Raw genomic sequence first — 27,710 nt, forward strand, 5'->3', positions numbered from 1 at the left:
TTTTCCCTTGACCAAATTTTGACCGTATCACCCTTTAGCACCAGTGTTTTTTGCACCACTCTGAGTTTTTAGTCGATCCCTGCCACACTGTCTTCGTTCGCTATACTGCGCTCTGGTGTGATCGATCCTTGAATCCAATGCTGTAGTTTGGTGCCCGTGCCATTCAACGTGAATTGTTAGGATCGAAGCAATCCAAAGAAAGTTCGTGATGAATGCCCTTCGTGACCTTCCGTGGCGAGATCCACATAACGAAGACCGTTGTAGACTGCTGAGTATTGAAACTCTGGAGAAAAGAAAAATAACTGCTCAAGCAGTTTTTGTGGCAAAGATCCTGAATGTTTACGCACCGGAACGAATCCTTCGCCACCGTGATTTTTTAATACTCGAGTTTGTAAGGTCAGCATGATCCCATCCGCTTCATGTCAGCCAGATTCAACCAGATGTTCTTGCTGTTCGACTTCAACGCTTCTGCTGCTACATTTAAGCGTAAACTTTCTGAAAGGTGCAATGACATCAATTGAAGTACGATGAAACGCCTTAATGATTCAATGAAATTGGTGAGTAACTGTCCAATTTCTATAACATGTATATATTGTGCTATCTGTTCTTTTTTTTCCTGTGACTTCATCTTTTTGACGAGGACTTGCTCTGGCACCTGACGACCGCATGCCCAAGGACGATATTTTTTATACTATGAACCACGATTTTAAATTAGGGTAGAGAACTATTTCGGCCTAATCGCCCATTTTGGGCCTATCGAGCAGAAAACTTCAAATAAATCCATGGTTTCAGAGTTAACAAGTCAATTATGCGTTTGGTACGATACTTTAGTTAATAAGCTACCGAACGAAGTCAATGAGAACGCCCGACCGAATCAATTTTTATCTTCATTCGATAGGCCGAAGTGAATTCATTGGCGTCTCAATGGCGTTTCAATGCGTTAGGCCGAGTTTAAAATCCATAGGCCGAGTTTGGCGTCAAGAAGCAGTGTTGGACTTTTGACAATATCTCAACGATTGGTTTCTCGTTTTCAAATCTTACGGTACGTACGGAAAGGTAAATAAATTTGGTAGCCATGAGTAATAATAACATTCCGTTTGGTGCTAAACTGAACTAGATTAAGAAAGGCTAAGTGCGGTTTATGCTTAATAGGCCGTAAATGGGGTAGTTAACCCTATTATGTTGTGATTCTATTTTCGTTTATTTTTTGTATGATTCGCTTTTTAATTATTATATATGTTGTGTGAAAAGACATGTTTCGATGGGGAAAAGCCTGAATAAACCAGCTACAGCAGGCGCAAAACTGCTGTAGCTGGTTTATTCAGGCTTTTCCCCATCGAAACTTCATTAAGATTGTTAGTGAGATAGATTATATACTAAATAAATAAATAAATGGTAACGAATACAGTTTGGTACACAGGTAAAAAAATGAGGCACGTTACGTCTCTGATCAAATCCATTTAACACAATTGAGATATGATCCATAACAGACATATATTTTTTAAATATTGATCTATAAAAAGAAAACGATACATTAATGCTTGACTAATGGACTAATGCACGTAGTATCCAGTAGAACGATATAATTTATTTATAATCATCAGCATCACTGAATCACCCACCAATCGAAAGCGTAGGTTCTCCTATTTCAACGACTAACTGAGTTACTCGGCTATGCCCGGGAATTAAATTATAACGAAATGTGTATTACAAGTGTAAAGTTATCAATCGTATTGAAATGTAGGTTATAGTTTCCGGGATATAAATGGGGAAGACGGTAGAAAACTTTTTTTTTGAAAAATGCTCCCTTAACCCTTGTAAAACTAATGTGTAGCTGCTCAGGTTCATGCATCCGCCCATGTTTTTTGTACTCAGAGTAGCGCTGCGACAGGCAAGCGGGAAACATTTTTTTCATTCAGAAGCTCCATTATTGCAAAACACGGGCAGTACAGTCAATCAGCACACTTAGTTTTTTTCTACCGAGCTTGGTTGTGCAAATAACGACTATAAAAGTTTTTCTGAGATATCAGAAAACATTTCATTTGTATGCTGAGATTCAGCTAAACATTATGCGAGAGTCAGCAATCAAATGTCGCTTTTGCTAAAATCTCAGTGAAACTTTTTGTGTGGAGATTTGCACAGCCGTGCTCGGTAGAAAAACTAAGTGTGGTAGTTGCTTTGCGGTATAATCTTACAGAATGATCCGTCCAGGATAGACGGGTGAACAACATAACAAAATCAACATCCGCTACAACACGCTGCCTCGTTCCGAAAAAAATACATATTATATGGTTGTGTTCTTTTGTAGTGAGTAAGTTTCTTCAAACGTGAATTAGCTTGAAACATGAAGAATTGCTATAAATTTATTCATTTAACTGAAATCGATATTGACTTGAAGCCCTAGAATAATATTGTATGTTATATCTTCTTTTTTATCAGTATTGCAATTTGGATAAATAGCCCAAATTTCAACTCTATACCAGTGTGCATCGACGTAGTTCAAAGAAAGTCAGTTTGATCGGTCATTTCTATTTGTTCGGTTGTCCGCTTTTCGAGGTCACTCGTTCTGTTAAAGGTTAAGTTCTAAACAGTGGTGCCGAAACTATCGGGTCAAAAAGTATGTGCTGCAGCAGTATTTTGTTGCATCAGGGAAACATCCTTTGGTCGAAGAATTTGGCAGCTTAAGCACGTGTGGCCACCTCAGAAAGCATGAGATGAACTCGGCGGCCATCACGCGTCGCAGAATCACCGAAACCAATGGTGATACTTTTTCGAAAACTGGTCAATCGTCGTTTCCGTGCCATATTAAAATAGCAATTTATACGACAAGTTGCCATAGAAAATTCCATACAAACTTCATAGGGCCAGTGCAGTATGAGATTGCAACCAAATGAGCCTAAATTTTGGGAGAATAATCAGGACCTGATTTAAAATCGTTTGTGCTTGGTGGAGCAAAATCGATATTTTGAACCATCTAATATGTATTAATCTGTTTTATTAATTTACTTTGTTGAAAATAAATTTGTTATGTAAAAACTATCTATCATTTAAAATTTTTATTTTTATTCTGATTCAAATTTAGTTCAATTGCAAATCAGAGCCTAATACTACGGAACCTTAAAATCGGTAGAGCCTTACGTCAAATTAGGAGGGCGATAAATTTAAACTATGGCGTGCGTAAAAAACCGAAAATATCTTGTTTTTCATTTCATATATAGATACTTGTTGAAAGAATTACCCATTTTATCTTTGATTATGAAAACCTTGTTGTTCACAACACGGTGTATCAAAGAGTTTTTCTGAAACCAGCTTTAAATTATGATTTAGATTAGAACCTTTGATGGCTTCACTATGTTACATGCACCTGTGTTCAATATGATAGCAGCGCATGCCGATTTCCATACAAAATGGTCAACTTTGACAAGTTGTAAGTTTGTTCTCTTAAGATCAATTGAGCTGAAACATTCGGAACAGAACTACAAATATGTTCAATTTTACGATTACAAAATACCAAATTTTTAGAAGCAAGGTTCCCGTTAAGGTTAAGGTTCCCGTTTCACCTGTGCATACAATGCCTTGGTTTTCTTTGCATGCACGTAACCTATAGCTCATACCGTAGTAGGCTGTGTATAAAAAGAAATGATTTACTTAGTTTGACAGTTGCACCATGACGAAGTGGCAGCGTATTCGTGATTTATCCTACGCGCAAATGTCCCAAAAAGACATTTCAATCGCCGTGGGAGTGTCCCGGTGGACCGTCAAAAGGGTTTTATACCGAGAAAAGAAAGGACAACTATCCGCGAAGGTGGCCATAGGTCGTCCGAGGTCAGCTCGGGTTCCGAGGGTTATCGCTGCTATCAAAAGGAAGATTCGGGTGAATCCAGTGCGTTCAATGAGAAAAATGGCAAAGGAACACGGGATCAGTGACTTTACGGCACGGAAGATCGTAAAGGAAGATTGCGGGGCCATGTCGAGGGCACGGAAAAAAACTCACATGATTATCATCCGCATCCGGGAGCTACGAGTCGAACGATGCAAGAAAATCTTGAACTTCATTAAGCGAAAAAATCCGGTAATCCTGTTCACCGACGAGAGCATCCGTCGATCCCGTATCAAATTCCAGAACCGACCGGTATATTAGTTCTGTTCCGGTAAAAGACGTGGCCGACGAGCACAAGAACGTGTATCTAACCAAGCATTTTGCTAGCGGTATGGTGTTTGGATTGGTGGCTTCCGATGGCAAAAAATGGATCCGGTGTTCATTCCAAAAGGCGACAAGGTCAACACGGAGGTCTACATCGGGAGTTTAAGTAAGTATGTTCTTCCGTGGATCAAAGAACGGCCAAATGTTGTATTTCAACAAGATGGGGCTCCGTGAATGGGGGGGGGGGAGGAACATCTTCCGTTCTTGGCTAAGGATATGTGGCCGCCATCCAGCCCCGATCTTAATCCGCTGGATTACTCAATATGGCGCGTCATGAAGGCCAAGGCCTGTTCTAAACGCCACCCGAGTACAGCAAGCCTCAGACAAACATTGACCCGTACCTGGAGAAAAATGGATCTAGACTACATTATTAGAAACTGCTGTGCATTCCGGAAGCGTGTGGAGGCCTTAATTGTAGCAAGTGGAAACTCGATCGATGATTAACATAGTTTAAGACTCTGAAAAACATCCCCTCTTTAAATAAATAAAAAAAATTTTTCAATTTTGACGGTGCTTAATGGTGCAAACATTATCACGCATACGGTAATTTGCATTTCAGCTCAATTTTGAGATTTTAAATTTTACATTTATCAAAACTCTAACAACCCCAATAAATGTACATAATAGTTATTTTTTTTTTAATATTTGCAGGCATAAAAATTCAAATAAAAAACTGCTGTTATTTTAAACATTTTTACCTAGTATTTCACATTCCAACAGATGCTTCTAAAGTTTTGTATTTTGTAATCCTAAAATTGAACATATTTGTAGTTCTGTGGCGAACGATTCAACTCAATTGATCATAAGTTAACAAAGTTACGTCATGTCAAAGTTGACCCTTTTGTATGGACATCGGCATGCGCTTCTATTATATTGAACACAGGTCTGTGTCCAGTTTTAGCCTTTCAGTCCGAGCTTTATTTGAAAATTGTGAAATTCTCTGAAACTCTCTATAAGAAGTGAGGCACCTCTCAAGCTCAGTAAAAGTCATATCGTTCAAAATAAAAATCAAAAAAATGGGCTAGAAAAAAGCTCATCTAACTCACCAAAATCATAAATATTTGGATTGTGCGACACAAATAAAGCCAAGGCTGATACACTTCAATTTTAATGTTCGTTAGGCTTTTATGTCAATACAGAAGGCTGTAAAAAATGCTGGAATCTATTTTGAATCATGTAATTTTTAACTGCTCGAATTTTTACTTGTCACCATTTAGGCAGATAATGATCAATATATAAATGAGAAACATGAACAGGTAGTTTATCAGGTCAGTTTTATATAGTTTTCCGTGTCTCATATCATTTCGAGCTGCATCACCTCCTAATCCGTCGTCCTCAAAATTGTCCCTAACTTCAAAGCTGCAGAGCTGTTAATTCAATTTCAAAAACTCGATTCTCTTAAATCCACAATTCCATTTGCTCCGTTAGCACAAGGTTCTTCAATTTCCATCTACCGGTTGCTGCTGCAACACATTTCCAATTCAGAATAAAATGCGCACAAACAAATCGGAACGCAATCTCGTATCTGTGCTTTCCCTGGGGCAACCATCATCGATCGATCAGCCCTCTTTTGAAACACCGACTATTTCCAGAAGAGTGAAGGGCCACCACATGTGCTGACGTCCTGCGTCGGGTACGACCACGGTGATAACAATGAGATCATGTCACGTGGTGCGTGCTGTGAAATGTCATAGGGCAAATTCGGGACATGGTCTGTTGTTGCATAAACTTACACCATCGCGTTGAGTGGATTGTGCGTGCGATAGCTCGAAAATTGATGGATCCTTGGGGGTTTTACATCGCGCGTGAACTGCTTCCATGCTACTCTAGGGTGGTGAATGGTGCGAGCTTAGTCTCAAAATTACCTCCGGCAACGTGTCACCTGAAAAAGTTCATTTATCGCACCTTTAAGTAGTAGAATCCTCAAAAAACAGCACGTTCTAGTCCCGACGGCTTCCTTGTTATACATGCGCCTGTACTGACGTCTTCAATAAACACCACAGAAGACTATAATTTATGACACTTTTAAATTATGGTGTTGGAACACAAACATTGCATCGTCTGGTCCAATAAAAATTATCTAGGAAAATGAAAATACTGAAATTTTAAACGCCGTGACGTTTTCAGACAAGGAGGAGAGAACAGAAATTGAATAAATTTAGCCCATAGGTTAATTCGATTGGGTTCATGAATATTTCGACACAGATACCGAAAGACGTTGATGCTTCAGTGCTGGTGGGATGGTGGGGTTTTCCTGAAGTTGCATTTTTCTGTGCTCATATTTCTACCATTAGGGGCGAGCAATTGAATTAGATATTTAACAAAATTTACATAATTTTAAATCGATTATCGTACTGCATACTCCAGGGACACCTAGGATGATATTCACGATTGAAAAGGAGCAGTTTTGTTTTGGTACACATCCAGTTTGAAGCCGAATATCAGCAGGTACTGAGGTTCACAAACGACCAACAAGAGTGAAAATCACGAAAATTATAATAATAAAAGAGAAACAAACTAATTATGGAGTTTTCCTATTTTCTTACCTCTGCAACTGTTTTACCGGAGAATGGGATGATGGCTTGAAAGGGATGAACGTTGCTTTTCTGACTACAGAGAGGAAACGTTGCTTACGGATGGAGTTTTAGCCGGTATTCCTTTTTCACAATTCCTAGCTGCCTGATCATCGGTAGTAAGAATATTCACCCCAAATTGTATGTTTATTGCCAAAAGACAGGTACAGCACAAATAATACCGGCCAAAACTCCATCCGCAAACAACGATATCTCGCTGTATCCGTTGTCGAAATGTCATTAACTTTGGGAAGGTAGACATTCCAAATGGTGGTGATAATGCGGGTTAATGGCGATGGCTCAAACTAATAATCATAAAAGTTGCTATTTATGGTGGTTGTCAGATGGGATTGAAACAAAAAATCGCAATGTGGAAAGGCAGTTTTTGCAGGTCATGTCAAACGTCATTTGGTATTATAAACACAATATTTATAGAAAGATTTTCAAAACAACAATAGAATCTTGCATCTCAAAGACAAACTTGTTATAATCGTAGTTATCTTAAGCATCACTATAATTGGGTTGTTTAACAATATTTTTATCGATCCCGTAGACATTCATCTCGATTTTTAAATCAATACATTTAAATTTTTGATCTATTCTTTGACAGCTCCCAGTTCCACCAAGGGGTGCTAAGATGGTGATTTTTGCTAATGTAATCGTACTTATTTAAAATACTTCCAGTGTACCAAAATTGATGAAATTTTGGATTTCGGTTCCATTTTTAATGCAGATAACGAATATGTATTTACCTCAATACCCCATAAACAACCCAATTATGAGTGATTGAAACTGCGGAACAATTTCGAAACCGTTTAAGACAACCTCTCTTTATTCTATACTAGCTGAGTGTGCCCGGTCTTGCTCGGGATTCAATATTAGCTTGAGTTTATGCGCCGATTAAAAAAAAAGCATGCTATATTGTACGTAGCCCCCCCCCCTATTATCTAAGGGGCTACCCCCTATGATTATCTCCTTATACTCCCACACTCGCCCCCACATGCCTAATTTGGTTCCATTTGCTTGATTAGTTCTCGAGTTATGCAGAAATTTCTGTTTCATTTGTATGGGAGCCCCCCCTTACAGAAGGAGGAGGGGTCTCGAACCATCATAAGAACCTTCCACGGCCCCAAAAACCCCTGTATACAAATTTTCACGCCAATCGGTTCAGTAGTTTCCGAGTCTATAAGGGTCAGACAGACAGACAGACAGACAGACAGACAGACAGACAGACAGACAGACAGACAGACAGACAGACAGACAGACAGACAGACAGACAGACAGACAGACAGACAGACAGACAGACAGACAGACAGACAGACAGACAGACAGACAGACAGACAGACAGACAGACAGACAGACAGACAGACAGACAGACAGACAGACAGACAGACAGACAGACAGACAGACAGACAGACAGACAGACAGACAGACAGACAGACAGACAGACAGACAGACAGACAGACAGACAGACAGACAGACAGACAGACAGACAGACAGACAGACAGACAGACAGACAGACAGACAGACAGACAGACAGACAGACAGACAGACAGACAGACAGACAGACAGACAGACAGACAGACAGACAGACAGACAGACAGACAGACAGACAGACAGACAGACAGACAGACAGACAGACAGACAGACAGACAGACAGACAGACAGACAGACAGACAGACAGACAGACAGACAGACAGACAGACAGACAGACAGACAGACAGACAGACAGACAGACAGACAGACAGACAGACAGACAGACAGACAGACAGACAGACAGACAGACAGACAGACAGACAGACAGACAGACAGACAGACAGACAGACAGACAGACAGACAGACAGACAGACAGACAGACAGACAGACAGACAGACAGACAGACAGACAGACAGACAGACAGACAGACAGACAGACAGACAGACAGACAGACAGACAGACAGACAGACAGACAGACAGACAGACAGACAGACAGACAGACAGACAGACAGACAGACAGACAGACAGACAGACAGACAGACAGACAGACAGACAGACAGACAGACAGACAGACAGACAGACAGACAGACAGACAGACAGACAGACAGACAGACAGACAGACAGACAGACAGACAGACAGACAGACAGACAGACAGACAGACAGACAGACAGACAGACAGACAGACAGACAGACAGACAGACAGACAGACAGACAGACAGACAGACAGACAGACAGACAGACAGACAGACAGACAGACAGACAGACAGACAGACAGACAGACAGACAGACAGACAGACAGACAGACAGACAGACAGACAGACAGACAGACAGACAGACAGACAGACAGACAGACAGACAGACAGACAGACAGACAGACAGACAGACAGACAGACAGACAGACAGACAGACAGACAGACAGACAGACAGACAGACAGACAGACAGACAGACAGACAGACAGACAGACAGACAGACAGACAGACAGACAGACAGACAGACAGACAGACAGACAGACAGACAGACAGACAGACAGACAGACAGACAGACAGACAGACAGACAGACAGACAGACAGACAGACAGACAGACAGACAGACAGACAGACAGACAGACAGACAGACAGACAGACAGACAGACAGACAGACAGACAGACAGACAGACAGACAGACAGACAGACAGACAGACAGACAGACAGACAGACAGACAGACAGACAGACAGACAGACAGACAGACAGACAGACAGACAGACAGACAGACAGACAGACAGACAGACAGACAGACAGACAGACAGACAGACAGACAGACAGACAGACAGACAGACAGACAGACAGACAGACAGACAGACAGACAGACAGACAGACAGACAGACAGACAGACAGACAGACAGACAGACAGACAGACAGACAGACAGACAGACAGACAGACAGACAGACAGACAGACAGACAGACAGACAGACAGACAGACAGACAGACAGACAGACAGACAGACAGACAGACAGACAGACAGACAGACAGACAGACAGACAGACAGACAGACAGACAGACAGACAGACAGACAGACAGACAGACAGACAGACAGACAGACAGACAGACAGACAGACAGACAGACAGACAGACAGACAGACAGACAGACAGACAGACAGACAGACAGACAGACAGACAGACAGACAGACAGACAGACAGACAGACAGACAGACAGACAGACAGACAGACAGACAGACAGACAGACAGACAGACAGACAGACAGACAGACAGACAGACAGACAGACAGACAGACAGACAGACAGACAGACAGACAGACAGACAGACAGACAGACAGACAGACAGACAGACAGACAGACAGACAGACAGACAGACAGACAGACAGACAGACAGACAGACAGACAGACAGACAGACAGACAGACAGACAGACAGACAGACAGACAGACAGACAGACAGACAGACAGACAGACAGACAGACAGACAGACAGACAGACAGACAGACAGACAGACAGACAGACAGACAGACAGACAGACAGACAGACAGACAGACAGACAGACAGACAGACAGACAGACAGACAGACAGACAGACAGACAGACAGACAGACAGACAGACAGACAGACAGACAGACAGACAGACAGACAGACAGACAGACAGACAGACAGACAGACAGACAGACAGACAGACAGACAGACAGACAGACAGACAGACAGACAGACAGACAGACAGACAGACAGACAGACAGACAGACAGACAGACAGACAGACAGACAGACAGACAGACAGACAGACAGACAGACAGACAGACAGACAGACAGACAGACAGACAGACAGACAGACAGACAGACAGACAGACAGACAGACAGACAGACAGACAGACAGACAGACAGACAGACAGACAGACAGACAGACAGACAGACAGACAGACAGACAGACAGACAGACAGACAGACAGACAGACAGACAGACAGACAGACAGACAGACAGACAGACAGACAGACAGACAGACAGACAGACAGACAGACAGACAGACAGACAGACAGACAGACAGACAGACAGACAGACAGACAGACAGACAGACAGACAGACAGACAGACAGACAGACAGACAGACAGACAGACAGACAGACAGACAGACAGACAGACAGACAGACAGACAGACAGACAGACAGACAGACAGACAGACAGACAGACAGACAGACAGACAGACAGACAGACAGACAGACAGACAGACAGACAGACAGACAGACAGACAGACAGACAGACAGACAGACAGACAGACAGACAGACAGACAGACAGACAGACAGACAGACAGACAGACAGACAGACAGACAGACAGACAGACAGACAGACAGACAGACAGACAGACAGACAGACAGACAGACAGAAATTCATTTTTATATATATAGATAGATATAGATAGATATAGATAGATATTGATATTTTTAGTAAATTTACCATCGAATAGGGAAAATATAAGCTTCGGCTTTGCCCGTTATCGTCAGGGGGTAAACATCTACACTTTCGTTGAGATATTCGCCCCAGTTGTAACCTGAATATCCAAGCACCCAATATGACCAATGGTTATTGACTATCAATTAACATGTGATTTAATATGCAGCATGATAGGTTTAGCATACATAAGTATCAGGCCACTTTCCCGGAGGCACCCGAATGATGACCAGTTATGGCTAATGTGATCTCTCGTACTAAATATCGTGCTATATTCTGGCTACATCTCCGGAGAACCTGTATCATGACCAATTTAGCCATGGGTACCAAATATGATTGTCTATAATCTTATTCTCAAATCTTCATATGATTTTATATACCGTATGATGGGTTTCGGGTCACAATCTGGATATTTCGAAATAGTATTAAAAGGTAAGATATTTAAAGTATGTGACAGTATAACATATTTAGGAGTTTGTTTTTCATCTGCATTGAACAGAAAATTAACTTACAGACAGAGATGTTTAAATGCTGTTAAGATTATAGTATAATTTGGCAAGAAGTTTAAACCAAGCTAGGAATTAGGTAAATTAATGATTTAAACAGTGATATCACCATCCTTACAATACAGCATTAAAGTAGCAGTTTTGACACAGAAAAGTAGAATTAGAATAGCTAACTATGAAAAACTTATTTTAAGGAGTATTTACCAGTGCTGCGTAAAGGAAGCGATAGATGCCTGCGTCGGAGGTTTTGGGTTTTTCTAATCGTTCTATGATGCTTGATTTGCAAATTTTGATGTGTGGGAAAAACCACTAGTCCCAACTGATTCAAAATTGTGTTGCCAAAATCGAACGGGTACTGTATTATAATATTGCCGACAGGGTAGGGATGGGACTACCAGGGCACCGGATTAAAGCGATTTCAATGGGGAAAGTGGAATTGCCAACTCACTGTCATTAACATTTTTAAATTGACGGCGGGCTCTTCTCCCCACCCATTGAGACGTTACCTCTTGGCCTGTTCTACATCGGATTGTACGATTTTGTCATTGGAAGAAGATTCTCCTGATCCCGTGGATTGCACTTAAGTGTATCTCCATACGGGTCCATCCCTCCGTTTTTGGTCCTTCATACAGTGTTATTTTAAATACAGGCAGGTGTCGAACTTGATAAAGCCATAACTACTTAGAGGACGATCCACTGTATAATGGCTGTGCCTTGCAACAATGAGTGGTATTCTTTACATACATACGATAGATTTGCAATTTGACCGCTAATGATTTGATACTAACATTTCCTACAAATGGTCTTTGAATGTTCATGTGGATTAATGCGTCCCATGATGGGTATTGACTCAAGTCAGAATCAGAATGGCTGATTCCCTGAAGACCCAAAAATACACGGATGTTGGCAATAAGAACTGTCCACTTTATAAAACGGACACACACTTTGAGCCACACCTTTTTTGATTTTCTACTTAGCTGGATGCATTCTTTGGCAAGTATTAAGCTCTATTTGTAAACAACATAGCAACATTTATAAACAAAACATTTGAAGTAGCACGACATTCTTCGTGCCTATATCGGTACAGCTGGAACACCTGGGTGGATTTTTAATTAGCGTCAAGCAAATAATTTAAATTTTTTAAATTCTCAATGATGATACACACAAACTAAAAAAATATATTAATTTGGAGAGAAAAACAATACATACGATTTTTCAACCTTTTTTTAACCTAACAATAGAATACAAAAAGTTGAAAAAATATGTTTCGGATTAACAAATTACGTCATTTATGCACCAATTGAGGCTAAAATTGCGTCAAATTCTTTTAAAATGAATAGGTTGTCCCAATTTTTTAATTTGATCCTACTGTTCAGAAATGGGGCCTGCATAAGTCCACGATGCGGGTGGTCGCTATCACAAAATTGCTCAATATTGTATCACACCATCATGCAACACTATCATCATTAGCACATAACATATATGGCGGTCATATTAAGTATCTAAGAGCACATTGACCGTATCCGGACATGTTCTGGTCTACATTTAAAAACAAAAATGTTTTATTTCTATTGTTGGATAGTTATATTCATGGGTGGTTAAATTTATTTTCAATTTCCTTTCAGGATTTTTTAAAGATGAATAAAAGGTTTCCAATGTAGGGCTTAGTACTAATTTTGGGCCTAGCCTAATAAGTACAACCCGCCCTTTGCCTCTATGTTTCGATCGGATTGGTTCAAATGTATTTACCTTTCCGTACGTACCATAAGATTTAAAAAAGAGTAACAAATAGCTGTTAAAAACATTGTAACGGGATACTGGGAGGTAGGAGTCAAAAGGTAATATAGAACCTTTACTTAAGCGCCAGACTTGTTGTATCCTTGTCATGAAGCCGCAAGATATCGATTCAAGGAATCTTCCCGTGCCCGGCTGGGAGACTTCAGGACGATTTTTTGTCTCAACTAAAAATACTCCGAAACATCAACACCATAAAACGGAAACGAAAGCTTACCATAGAAAATATCATCAACTGCAGGGTGGTTAGATCCGTAGAACCAGAAAAACCGAACTTGTGTTAATTCCGTCTCATTAAAATCGTATTAAAAGAAATTTGTCACTCATTACAATTGACAAATCCAAGTTTGATTCGGCCACCGTGGCGCTGCAATAGCAGTGGTGATAAGTTCGAAATAATGTGTCAAACTGAATACATTTTTGAAATTGCGACCAAAAAACTATTATTTACTATTTATTCTAGCTAGTTTCTATGGAAGTCAAAACATGATCCGACCAAAAAAGTAGTACTCTTAATAATGATATGTAATGCTGAATTTTTTAAGTGCTTTGTTTCGAAAATATCTACCAAATAAACAAACACTATCCAAATCACCCGATTCGTCCACCGGCTAAATCTATTGCCACTTGTAATTAATTTCAGTCGGTGTATTAATCAGCAGATTAAATCATTTTTCGTCCGGTGCTACACCGAGCAATCGGCCTATTTAATAGTTTTTCATCGATGGATTTAGTTGGCCGACTTTGTCTGCTGTTTAAACGGCAGATGATTTCAAACCTAAACATGTTTTCTGTAATTTATAAGTCTTGAAGAAGCTTTTTATTTGGGAACAATGGATTACAAAATAGTTTTTTGCATTTTGTACAAGATTCATCCATTCTAACAAGAAATTTACATGAAATTACATTGTAATTAAACAATTTTGCAAACAATCAATGAAATTGTCAAGAGCTGTCACAGACTTATCACCGTCGGTTAGTGCTTATTCCTGCTACTAGGTGCGCAGGAGTTTAAGGTTCAATTTAGATTGATGCATGTACGAAAAATTCAAAAGCAGTTTTTTTTTTTCGATGAATCACTTCAGATTGCAAAAAGCTTGCGTTATTATTTTCCCTTTGCTATTTTACAGAAAGTGACGCGAGCTTTTTGCAATCTGAAATGATGCATCGAAAAAAACTGCTTTCGAATTTTTCGAAAATGCATCAAAGTAAATTGAACCTTTCTGGATTGGTGGATTTCTCAATCAGGGTTGCTTCCACTCACTTGCTATAAAAAAGTATTTTTCGGAATCATGCAAACATTAGATGTTATAATGGTATGTTCTACTTTTAAGTAACAGGAAGAGGGTGTAAAGTATGTGTTTGACTCATAAAACCTGTCAATTTCGCTTTCAGAGCGTCACAAAAAGCGATCATATGATTCGTGAGCGTTCACTCTGAGTGAGCGCTCACGAGTTGTAAAATCGCTGATTGTGACGGACTGAAAGCAATATTGACAGATTTTATGTGTCAAACATATACTTTTTGACCTCTTCTTGTAACTAACAAGTACTAATAAGCATTATACTATTTCATGATTTCATAATACCGAAAAATATCTTTTTATAGTAAGTGAGTGGAAGTAACTCTGTTCTCAATTGCATTTATACGGTTTATTTTGTCCTACTTGGCGTCATTCGAAAACGAATAGCTCAAAACGCTTGTTAATTTATCTTCTTGCAATGTATAAACTCTTAAACTTATTCAAAGGTTATTTTATACCAAAAATGTTCGACCTTACTTGTCTAACCCCCTTCCTGGGAACATTCATGCTGTCCCACGCTGGTAGCGGCGACGAGTGCACTTGCTAAGGATGGATCCACCAAACCGATTCGAGCAGTTTTCTATACAGCGGCTGGCTTGGCACGCACACACCCTCTCGTGGCGGATTTCTGCCCACTCAGTGCCTCGGCTTCTCGTGGTGAGTTTCACTGATGGTGGTGATTTTATTTACGCTATTTCTAAACAATCCAAATTTCATATCCGTCAAAAGTAGGGCTACCCGAAATTCCGGAAAAAAATTGGGACTGACAAGATTTTGCATGGACAACACCGATCTGAATCCGAACAATGTAGTGCATTTGTCATCTTGTCAGTTTCGACTTTGTTTACTCAATTTAGGGTAGCCCAACGTTTGACGGATATAAGAAGATCCTACTCTAATTTGGATTGTTTAGAAATAGCGTGCAGATTACGCTGCCGAACCTAAGAGACAGAGGACACAAAAGGGGGGCTTCTTTGAACCAATTTTCTGTCAAACGCGAACCAGCGTTGTCGGGTGAACGGACAACGCGAGAATTTTTACAACGGGGAATGTATTTTCTTGTATTTTGACAGTCGACTGCATCGCCCATAATGAAATGGGTCTTTTCCGCGAGAAAAGAAGAACACGTCACAGACAAAAAGAAGCCAGTTGTCTCCTCTTCCTCTTAGTGCCGAACGATTCAGGGGAGTTCAACCGCCTCACGGGCCAAATTGCACAGGTTTCGCTGAGGGTTGTCACGTTGAACGGTCCGAATGACCAAGCCACTAGGGTGGCTCCTTTGTTTGAAGGCTACTTCAAACGATTTATAAAAAAAAACTACGTTAGCTACATAACATTTGTTTCTGACCATTCTTGCGATTTTCCTTTCGACGTTTACTTGCAGTCGTGCAAAGTACTTTCCTTAGGAGAGTGTGGTAGCGTGGTAAGGTAAAACCTGGGTACTGCGGACTCACTCAATGTGCCTGTCACTTGGGAGCCAGTCAGAACTGTCAACCGGGAGCCAAACATTCAGAAGCTACTGTTCTTACCTCTCGTCAAGCATTGCAATCTCAAAAAAAATGATTCATACTTTTTCATAACACATTCTTAATTGTAAGCTCAAAGACAAAAAACCAACAGGCTCAATGATGAAAGTATAAAAAACCAGCATAGTTTGTATGACTCAGCTGAGTTTTCAATTGCAGTAATACATACTTTGGCGAAACATGTATGTAAACAAACTTTGATAGAGTCATGGGAGCTCGAGCACTCCTGGGTTAGAGCTTTTGGCGGGAATCAACTGAGAAAGAACAAAACAATTTTAAACTTGAACCAATTTTCAAGCAGTTCTCCATTGGCTTGCAAAATGAAATCGATTTACTCCGCAGTACTCAGGGTAAAACGAGCTTCGATAACAAACAATGAAAGCTATCATTTAGCTTAAAGATACAATACTACTTGCGGGTTTTTTAGAGTACCGTCAAAAGTTCAATCTGGTTACGGATTTCCGTTTTCGAGGTTTTTCCGGTTGATCTACCGAATAGTACAAAAAGGGAAATCATATAATAATAAAAACAGGCACAGTTCTTTCGAATAATAAGGTTTTCATGATTCGTGACACTGGGTTTTAAGATCCCTTTATGATTGTTTTCCATTCGTTTCATCTCTGCTCGTTTTTTTTATAACTTCTGTTTGAATCCTTGGGAACAGTATTGACTGTTTTTTTAACTAAACGGTTTACAAGTTTAATAGACCTTTTAGACGTTTAATAGTCTTTCTCTATCCAGCACACATGAATGAATGAACGGTTTGTTTTCCCACTAATCTGTTTCCCTCTTGCCCGCACTCGTTCGATTTAAATGGAGCAGTAGTGTGCGCCGATTAAACGTCAAAAAGCTCTATCCAGATTGTATAGATTTTTTTCGATCCCCATCCGTAGTTACACTAACACTGTAAGTCAGAATTGCATTATCAATAGTATCCCTTCTTTTCATCACTGCTCGTTCTTTCATACAACCACAACAAAAAAACGATTTTGAGGATTAGTCATTTAATATTGAACATAACGGTGTTTACGTCTGTCAAGCATTTTTTCCACTTTTTGCCATCTGGTCAAGTGAGCTTCACACCAAAATTTACCATCATTCTAACTTTTGTCCAGCTTTGAAAATTCGATCTTTCGTAAATTTGACCTTTTACATCTTAGACCTTTTCAACCTCTTTGAATCATTGGTCCTTTTGTCGTACTTCTCATTATTCACCCTTTAGACCATTCGATCTTTTGTACATTCGACCTTTATCCATTCGAATTTTTGTCCCCTTTTTCACCAATCGACGTTTTGTCATTCGACGTTTTGTCTTTCGGTCTTTTGTCATACAATCGTTTTAACTCTATGAAGTAGTCAATATTGCATAACGTGTGAATTATTCACTAGGGTAAATTATGGATAAAGGGTAAATTATGGATTTGACACTCATTGATTGTTTTCGGCAACTAAAATTTAAACGTAGATTTCGTTCTATTTTCTACCAAAACTCTTCACTGAATGTATTTAAACGATTCCTTAGTCTCTTAACTTCAATTCGATCTCATTTTTTTTTTTTACAGAGCAACCTGTTATGCCAGGGTTTTCTTCAAATGAAGCATACGAGCTACAAAATAAGGCTGATTACGAGTTGCCGATAATAGAACACGCAGTTCAAATGGATGGGTTGAAATAGTTGCAATCACCTGTGAAGTTTGGAGCGTTGTAATGACGTTTTCAGGATATGTCGAAATGCATAATCGTGGCTAATCAAACAATATGAAAGACAAGACAATTGATACCGTCTTCAACCAGAGGTTGCACTGACTGAACACTTATTAATAGACAACTGACAACACATAACACCAAGTAGACCAGTAGAGAAATTTCCGGGTTGCAAAGCGTTCCACCGGTTGACTGGAGCGGGAATCGAACACTCACTTCGTGGGACTCACAATACGCCTGAACGACAGGTAATGCCGCCAACCGCACGACCACCAAACCTACATGAATATGATTATAAAGATATGTTTATATTACCAGCCCTCAATTTATGATAGCACCGATTATGCAATCACGAAAGACCAGAATGATGGCATCAATTATCCTCCAGAATTTATTCATGATCAGATAGCTTCCGGTACGCCTGGTTTCATGCTGCTCTGGAACTTGAATCCATAGAAAGGGCATTACAATTAAACACGAGTAATTGTCCTGTAGCTCCCCTGGAATACAATTACTGCTCGAAGCATCTCGGAGTGTAATCATGGTGACCATTACTAGAATATTTTTAAATTCCAAGCGATACAAATTAAACTATTTGTTTTGCGTTGACGTCAATTCCCTGTCATACAGGCACACATTATCACGATCAACAAACCGATAGAACAGACATTTGATCACGTGTGAACTGATCTGCAAACGATCGTTTTTTCGCATCTTTACGTTGCTTTATATTGTTGCCGAAATCCAAATCAGGAGAATGCTCACATTGTACCTAACTCACATCAAGGGGATCTGTAGAATGACGGCCGTTACTTCGTCAGCTTACACCCAATTAAGTTTTCGAAGAAATATTCTAGATGGGAAATACAGTAATAAAATGAATAAGTTTGCATCGTGCGGCTATCTTGAAAAACGTCTTGATGATGCAGATTTCAAAATGTCGCACGGTGTGGTATTTTTTGGGCTCGATTTAGTTACGAAAACGTAATTGACTGCCTACGAGGACGACATTTCTTTTGAAAAGTTCCATGATTCCGGGTTTTAACAGGCGTCGGTCACAGTAGCTTGTTGTGATGTAAGGAGCTCGGTGGCCTTAGAGTGACCGTTCTATCACTGGTTCTTTTACGTTACTTAGATAATAGGGTCGTATAATTTGCTTAAATCCAGAACAACATGTGAAAAGGGCATACAAGCTTTTTGTAAACAAACCTTTGTAGGCCCTTTTCTCACCAACCGAGGGTCGCCCACGCAAACTAGCAATATCATCGAGAAGGGGAAAGTGTCCCCTATCCGATGATGTTAAAGGTTTGCGTTGGTGTCATGTGGGTGGCGAGAAAAGGGCATAAGAAGGTTTGTTTACAAAAAGCTTGTATGCCCTTTTCACATGTTGTTCTGGAAATGGTCAAAAAGACCGCATCACATTCCAAAGTGATCCAGATCTAATGCACCCTTCCTATTGACAAAAACGTCTTTCCCGTGATAGCCTTGGAAATGCAGATGTATTCGGTCTGTATTAACAACGCATGTCGAACTAACAATCCTTTCCCTCCCCGATGACCGTACACGCAAACAGAGACCCTGAGTTCGGTAAAAAAAATACCGTCTTAGATCGGTAATGCTAAAAATTACAGATGTTTCGGTATTTTTCGCTTTATTGCTGAAAAGTGTAAATGAAATGACCGAAAACATTACCGACCATTCAGCTGTTGAGAATTCGGTAAATGAATGACCGAAGTTGGTTATTTTTTCTAAGTGTGTAAGGACGTAGCCGGCTACGTAATTGATAACGTAATGAACCTTCGGAATATGTACATGATATGGTAATGGTAAGCTCATGCCAAGCCACATTCATTTGAAACTATGTGCAATTTTACTGGTTCTTGTCAGGGATGGAAAATCATTTACATTCATTTCGTGCATTCATTTACATTCATTTGCATCTATCTTTTTTCATCAACAGAATACTGTTAAATAATGTATGAAGCTTTTGTTGCTTTTAATATTAACTACAACTTTTGTTAGTAACTAAAATCTGAATCTCTCATGCATGATGAAATAGAGCTGGCAGAACATGTTATTGTTTTTCAGTGAATACAATTTACATTCACTGAAAACAATGGTGGGTTCTTATCGCTCTGATTCATCATGCATAAGAGATGCAGATTTGAGTTGTTTGCAAAAGATGTAGCTAATATCAAAACCTACAAAAGCTTCAAACACTATTGTACGGAATTCTGTTGATGAAAAAAGTTAGAGGCAAATGAATGTAAATGAATGCACGAAATGAATGTAAATGATTTGCCATCCCTGGCTTGTCAATCGGAGTAGCAACTACGAAATGTACGGTCATCTAAGTTCAAGCTCAAGCTCAATCGATTTGAAATATGGAAAGAATACAAATAATAATCAAGGAATTCAAAACTATTCACAATAACGCTACGTCACGAAAATCTAAAGACCCAAGCGCAATGACAGCGGGAGCGGAATGGCAGTGGCAGCTGAAAAGCCCGATCCGAGTAAGCCTACTTGTCGGATTGAAAACTAGTTAGAACCAAATCGACATGGGTTACCCTAATAAAAATAACCATAAAAGAGAGCTTAAGAGAGTGGGATAGTTTACCCATCCGGGATACAGTTCGTTTATGGTATTTGTTTATTAGGGTAGGTTTCTTGATGTCATTTGTGACAACTGTCAAACTTTTTGTTTTTTGGGCCTTAACATCCGTTATCCAAATGCATGACATTGTGGTGTCGGAAAAACAATGGGAATTTGGAGTTGTCTGATTGGAAGAAAGAGAATGCACGAAAAAAGTGTTTTTTATTGCCTTCGCCTTTGATGAAGCAATATAGAAGGTTTTAGCAGAATAATGCTGCACTAATTGTTCGCTTCCCCAAGGGTGATGCAAACAGCTCAACACTGAATAAGATTCCACATAATAATAAAGTTATCGATGATGATGAAAACTACTTCTGGCTCTAGTTAAATTAGACATCTCAAGAAATTCAAACATAAGCCAATAAACGAATGATCGATAAAGAGCTGAGAAATCTTTCAAATGCAATGAAAGCAATAATATTGAAATCTGACAAAAGCAACGAAAAAAAAATCTTTTTTTTTCGATTGTGACAAGAGAAGGTTCAGGAGTGAGAAAAATAGTCCATTTCCTTCGAATGGTTCGAAATTCTTCGCATTTAGGCATCCACCTCTTTTTCTTTACTTTTCGTCTCAGTTTCCGGAGACATTGTTTTCGATGCCGAAAGAATCATTGAGGAGCGATTTTGTTTTCATATTGTTGCGATGATAATTTTATGAATGCGCAGCTATATTCAAGGTATGCTGGGGCGACGAAATGTGAGTATCGATTGTTTCCATCTGTTCTGGAAAAGCTGAACGTTGTAACGATCAATTACAGTTGAGTTTTTATTATGCCCTAAAAAATCTCTTGGAATGCGTAGTTTCCTGGACGCAACTGTTGCTAGGCGTTTGTAGATAGCTTGTTCACAAACACTCTATGCAAATTTTCAAACATTCCAGTTCCATGTTGAACTTCTCCCTGGCTCGCTGACCGAGAAGTGCAATTTATTTGCTTTTTAATTAAACTCTAATTGAATTAAATTATGGTAGTTCAATTTTTTGTCCATTTAAAAAGTAATTATTTGCACCACAGGAGCTATTTCCATCCCCAGAGAATGAGGCGAATCCCTTGGTTTTGATTGCTTTCGCTGGGGGCTCTGTTTACCGTTTACAGATGCCAGTTGCTCTCTGCTCCACCTTCTGAGGGAAAAGTCATTCCGAGAGGCAACAAACGGCGAAAAGTCGAGTGCTTATGATTAAAACGCAGCTTAAATGGTCCCCTTGAAAATCGACTCGGCTTCATCGTCGATGAAGAACGCACCTACCAACCAACAATGCTTCCCCATCAACCTCCCCAGACTTGGTGATGGTGATGATGATGATGTTGATGATGCTAGGCAACAGACACCGCGTAGAGAAGTGCAAAGCTTTGGCAGAATTTGCTTCGCTTATTTTCCTACTGCATTAATTAAGGCGGCAAACGTTTTACCACCCACTACTGGCACCGATCGACTATGCGTGTATTTCCATTCGAGTTTGCTGCTTCGATACTTACGTGTTCTGACTGTGGACTAGGCGATGCCCAATTGTCTGGCAAACGCTCGGCTAGGCAGGGATCAAAACTGGACGGTCTTTTTTTGACAAAGTCTATCGGTAAGCTGTAGTCATCACAGACGGAAATCTGAAAGGAAAACAAAAGTAGAATTATTGAAAATGAAGTGATGATGGAGCAAAAGTTAAATATGAATGATGTTTATTTTTTTTTCTTTTTGACACAAATGCATCTAATTGGAAGTGAAGTTGATTGAACCACTTATCATTATCGACCACGTTTTATTTGTTTCTAGAGCAAATAAATTTGTTCTCTTCATCAGAATTCGGTCGAATAGTTTTTCCTCGCAACTTACGCTGTATACCACAAAAATAATTCATTACCGTTCATATCATCATCACTACCTATAGTTCGGTGAAAACAAGTGAGCTAATTTTGTAGGCAAATTGTTGTTTTGTTGGTGCATGAATCGGGGAAACAATTTTGGTTCTGCCACGTTTTCAACTCACCGCTGAAAGTGACAGTGGTTTTTGTATGTTTCAGATTGCGTGTTCGCTGCCATCATCGGCGGCGCGGTTCATTGTGGTTAATTTTTCTATCTTTTCATAACAATAAGCTGTGTGACATTTAAAGTTCAAAGCAACTGATAGTTTTGGGTTAGTGGAAAAAGTTTCTATTTTCATTAAGATTGAGACCAATTCAGTGTTTGGCAACATTGTTTGATATTGGAATTATTGTTGTAGATGTAGCACTACTAGTATGGATCAATTTTTCAGTTCAAAATTGTCCAGGGAGATAGTTCAGAATAATAAATGCCTGTATAATAGATATGAATCTAGATGGTAGACAAGTTGCTGTTCTAACACTGAGCCGTAGCATGCATAATTTTTTTCTAGAATTAATACTTTTGTTTAAAACTTTCACATTAAAATTTTCTAGGTACAATGTGATGAGGGAAAATAACTTTTAATAAAAAATGTGTTATGACTTTGATTTTCTGTACCAACCCCAGTACTGGAGCTGCAATTAATTATTTGTCACACAAGTTTACTTCTTCTTCTTTTATTATTAATTCATTTATTTAACGTCGGTCTTTGTTCCGCAAATGTGCAGGGAGGCAGCTTCCACACCTGCGTAGGATATCGCACCCATTCAACACACATGGACACGCCTTCCGAAGGACGACGTGACCAGATATGTTTATGCCTCAGAAAAAATTCCACCGCCCTTGGCTGGGATTAAACCCAGACCCAGACACAAGTTTAAAAATTCATATGAATTATATAAACATGCATATCCTGAGCGGCGAGTGCTGTGAGATGAAACGCGGTCACAAGTGAAGTTATAGTTGTCACCTCGTTTAACGTGAGTCGCCGTGCAAATCAAATGAAGAGTACCGATATCCAGGGGCAAATTGGTCTGGATTACTTTGGAATGTGATGCGGTGAAATTGATCAAAATGCCTTTCGTTTTCAGCTGCCCGTAGACAATTTTCAGTACTGGATATCAAGAGAAATTTAGATAGTATTTCATTAAGGGACTCTAACAGTCTTGAAAACTGTCACTGTATAAGTCACGAAATGACCGATCATAGTCACCCTTTTTCATTTAATCACTCTCAAATCGGACGCTTAAAGGGTGATACGGTCAAAATTTGGTCAAGGGAAAACGCGTGTAAATCGGTGAAATCGTTTATTTAAAAAATCAAATTAAATTTCTTTTTCAAGTTCAATTAGTATAAAATTCAGGAAAAATATTCAGTTAGGCTTCCGCTTTTCCAAATCCGAATTGCCGAGCCTTACGCTTGACCCCTGCCATCAGATTTTGTACAGCCACCTTGTCCACCTTCTTCGCCGCAGAAAGCCAGTTTGCCTTGAACTGCTGCTCGCCCTTAGCAGTTTTTTTGGTCTTCTTTAGGTTCCGCTTGACAATAGCCCAGTATTTCTCAATTGGGCGGAGCTCTGGCGTGTTGGGAGGGTTCTTGTCCTTGGGAACCACCTGCACGTTGTTGGCGGCGTACCACTCCATGGCCTTTTTACCGTAATGGCAAGATGCCAAATCCGGCCAAAACAGTACGGAACAACCGTGTTTCTTCAGGAAAGGCAGCAGACGTTTATTCAAACACTCTTTCACGTAAATTTCTTGGTTGACAGTCCCGGAAGCTATGAAAATGCTGCTTTTCAAGCCACAGGTACAGATGGCTTGCTAAACCAGATATTTCTTTGCGAACTTTGACAGTTTCATGTGCTTGAAAACATCTGCTATCTTTCCCCTTCCTTTTGCCGTATAAAACTCCTGTCCCGGAAGCTGCTTGTAGTCGGCTTTGACGTAGGTTTCGTCGTCCATTACCACGCAGTCAAACTTCGTCAGCATCGTCGTGTACAGCCTCCGGGATCGCGCTTTGGCCGTCGTATTTTGTTTATCATCGCGATTTGGAGTCACTACCTTCTTGTAAGTCGATAGTCCGGCTCGTTTTTTGGCTCGATGCACGGTTGTAGACGATACACCCAGCTTATTTGCGGCATCTCGGAGAGAGAAGTTAGGGTTTCGCTTGAAACTACCGGCAACTCTCTTTGTCGTCTCAGCGGCTTCCGGTTTTCGATTTCCCCCCGATCCAGACTTCCTGGCTGTCGACAAATGTTCCCCAAACACTTTAATTACATTTGTAACGGAACGGTTGATTTGGCAACTTTTAGCGATTTTGCCAACTTTGCGTGCGAGTAGCTCGGATTTTCGCGATGCGTGAGCAAAATTTTGATACGCTGCTCTTCTTGCTTGGACGGCATTTTGACAACTGAAGAGTGAATTCCAAAATCAAAATAGGAGCAACATTCTACACACACACACCTTCAAAATGAGGGGTGTTCAGGTTTTTTAAATGCAAAATTGAAAGAAATACGTCAAGTTGATATTGACCAAATTTTGACCGTATCACCCTTTACTCAAGCAACGTTCCAGTTGCTTTTGACAGTTGACAATGAAAGTTGGTCACTCACCGCTCCACTCAATCAGTCGTGCTGTTTACACTCTTCTTCATAGTGAGTGTCATCGCAGCAGCAATTTGTCTATCAATCAGTATTGTTGACATTCGTTTACCTATCATTGATGATAATCGTAACATTCATTAACACATAACATAAGAAAAAAGTATATTTCATTGATTAATATCACCTGAAGGATTCTGCTTTTGCAACGGTTGTTAGAAAAAGTTACCGTTGAATGGGGTGTCTTTGATCGCAGGGGAGACTTTGATCAGGTCGTGCAGCACTGCTCAGGCATCAAAATTATCCCTATCCATTATCCATTACCAAATACATCATTGTATACTATCCCTATCACTATAGGTTTTGTGTCAATAAATCTGGAGAACTTTGAGATTTGGACGTATTTGATTTTGTAACCAAACACGCAAATCACCAATTTGTCGCAAATTAAAGCTCGATCTCGCAAGGAGACAATACCAAATGATATAGGAATCATTCCTCTACCTGATTGTGGTGTATACTTTCGAGGTTGCGATTTTATTTGCGAGAATTGGCTTGTTTTGTTACAAAAGTAAATACGTCCAAATCTCAAAGTTCTCCAGATTAGTTAACACAAAAACAAAGCTCACGATCATCAAAACAACAACAATCATTACTTGTTGTCTGTGTCACACTCAGTCTTGACGTCTCATCATTTAGTCACTCATTCGACACTCAGGTTCCGAATGTCAGATATGAACGTCCCTCTTTCGAAGGATAATCAGATAGCTGATCAAGTCAGTCGGGGTTTGGTGTGGTGAGTGTCATCGGTGAGATTCGTTTAATTATGTTTTGGTGTTTTTCTTTGGCTACGTACGCTCTCGTGACAATCGTGAGATTTTGCAACTCTGGTTATCTTCCATTTAATTACACTTAATTAATTTTGGTATCCATGACAATTACGTATTTCGACTATAATGTGCAGTCTTCATCAGTGACATTCCCACTGTAGATTTATCAAAATTTGTTAAGCTGATTTATTTTGATGATTTTTTCGCAACAAAAAAGTATATTAAATATAAATTTTTATGTTATTTGACTGCTGTTCAATAGCTTCCAATATAACTATTCAAAAACAAAAAGATTAAATGCCGGCAACGACTGATGTCATACGCTTGAAGATAGTTTTATGACTAAACTAAGTGTAACGGAATTCAATTGTTTTTATTTCTAATATTAAGAAATTGAAGGGATTTCATAAAATTTATGATTTTTAAATAAATTGCTTAAATTTAGGCGCAACGGTGTATTTTTGAAATCTATCTGGTCCTTTTTGCATAAAATACACTTCGCGTGAGAATTCTAACATCAGATTCGTATTCTGGGAGCCCAAATTAATAAAGTACAGTTTCTATAAAAGCACTGGGAAGCAATTTAATATAAATATAAATAAATTAAATATCAATAAGTCTGAAAAATAAACTAAACATCCAATATGATAAGTAATCAAAGAGAAAGATAACGTCCTCGTAACTACTGGTTGTAATACGATTAGGTGGTCGCTGACTATTTTTTCTATTCGGGACATAGAACCACTGTGACCAGTAATTTGATCTGTAGCATATCCCATGTCCTTAATTTAGTGCATGTCGTATTACTCCATCACTATTGAGAAATGATGAAGTATTCGGTATTGATACAGTTGTCATTCTTGCCTTCATCGCAAGGAATCGATTCTAATTGAAAGGTCCCGCTATTTATACCCTTCGAAGAGTGAGAGCACCCTCCAAAGACATGCCCCTTCATTAGTCAAAATTTGATTCCTTAGCAACAAAAATTAGCAATGACACCGATAATGACCATGCATCAGAACCCTAGTTTTAACCTCTTCAAACTAGGGAACAATGAATAGAAGATTAGGAATCACATAGATGAAGACTAACTAACTCATATTTCCTTGTTTCAAGTTAATCCTCGGTGGACAAAGTCGAGCATTGTTACTATCAACAAGACATAAAAAGTAACAAGGACTAATATGTGTTTCTGAAACATCCGGTTCCCCTAGTTTGAAGTAGTCAGGACTAGGAATTGGTGGTAGATCTTACATCCTGTTACGTACCACGAAAAGGTGATCTACTCACGTTACGGGGCGATCGTTGACGATAGTATTAGAACGTTATTTCGATATTTCCGTTAAACAGTGATCAATTTGCCACCGGTTGCGTGGCAAGGAAAATGTTGCACGTCATGGAAAGTGCTACACGAGTTAAACATGATACGCAACATGGAGGTACATTTTGGCCTGTTTTCCCCTAGCTTCTTTGTGGCTTATTTACGTTTGGAGCCAGTTATACGACGTACGCAACGATTGTTTCTATTTGACAGACACACCCTACCCCTCACCAGCGCACTGTGGGGATTTTTGGGACAAGAATGATGAAAATTGGTTGCCACTGAAATGCCCAATATCTTACTATATCTTAGAGCTTTTGAGTGGGTGGAGTTATTTCCTTTTAATGGTTCTTGAGTACTTGGAACTGAAAAAGTCCACAAGTACCGTATAACGGAGGGAAATTGATCACTTTTTTACGGTAAACTTGATTTT

At 39.7% G+C, this 27,710-nt stretch overlaps 1 protein-coding gene across 1 annotated transcript in view; it reads right to left on the bottom strand.

Moving 5' to 3' along the window:
• Window positions 1–27,710, bottom strand: part of LOC135701666 (uncharacterized) — a 410,000-nt gene that overhangs the window by 22,336 nt on the left and 359,954 nt on the right. The window contains exon 4 of the mRNA XM_065222524.1: window positions 22,146–22,271. Within this exon, the coding sequence (XP_065078596.1) occupies window positions 22,146–22,271 (126 nt within the window). The remainder of the gene's footprint in view (window positions 1–22,145; window positions 22,272–27,710) is intronic.

The sequence above is a fragment of the Ochlerotatus camptorhynchus genome, unplaced genomic scaffold (genome assembly GCF_037179485.1).
Source record: "Ochlerotatus camptorhynchus isolate MF236.1 unplaced genomic scaffold, CSIRO-AGI_Acam_v1.1 ptg000171l, whole genome shotgun sequence".
NCBI lineage: Eukaryota > Metazoa > Arthropoda > Insecta > Diptera > Culicidae > Ochlerotatus > Ochlerotatus camptorhynchus.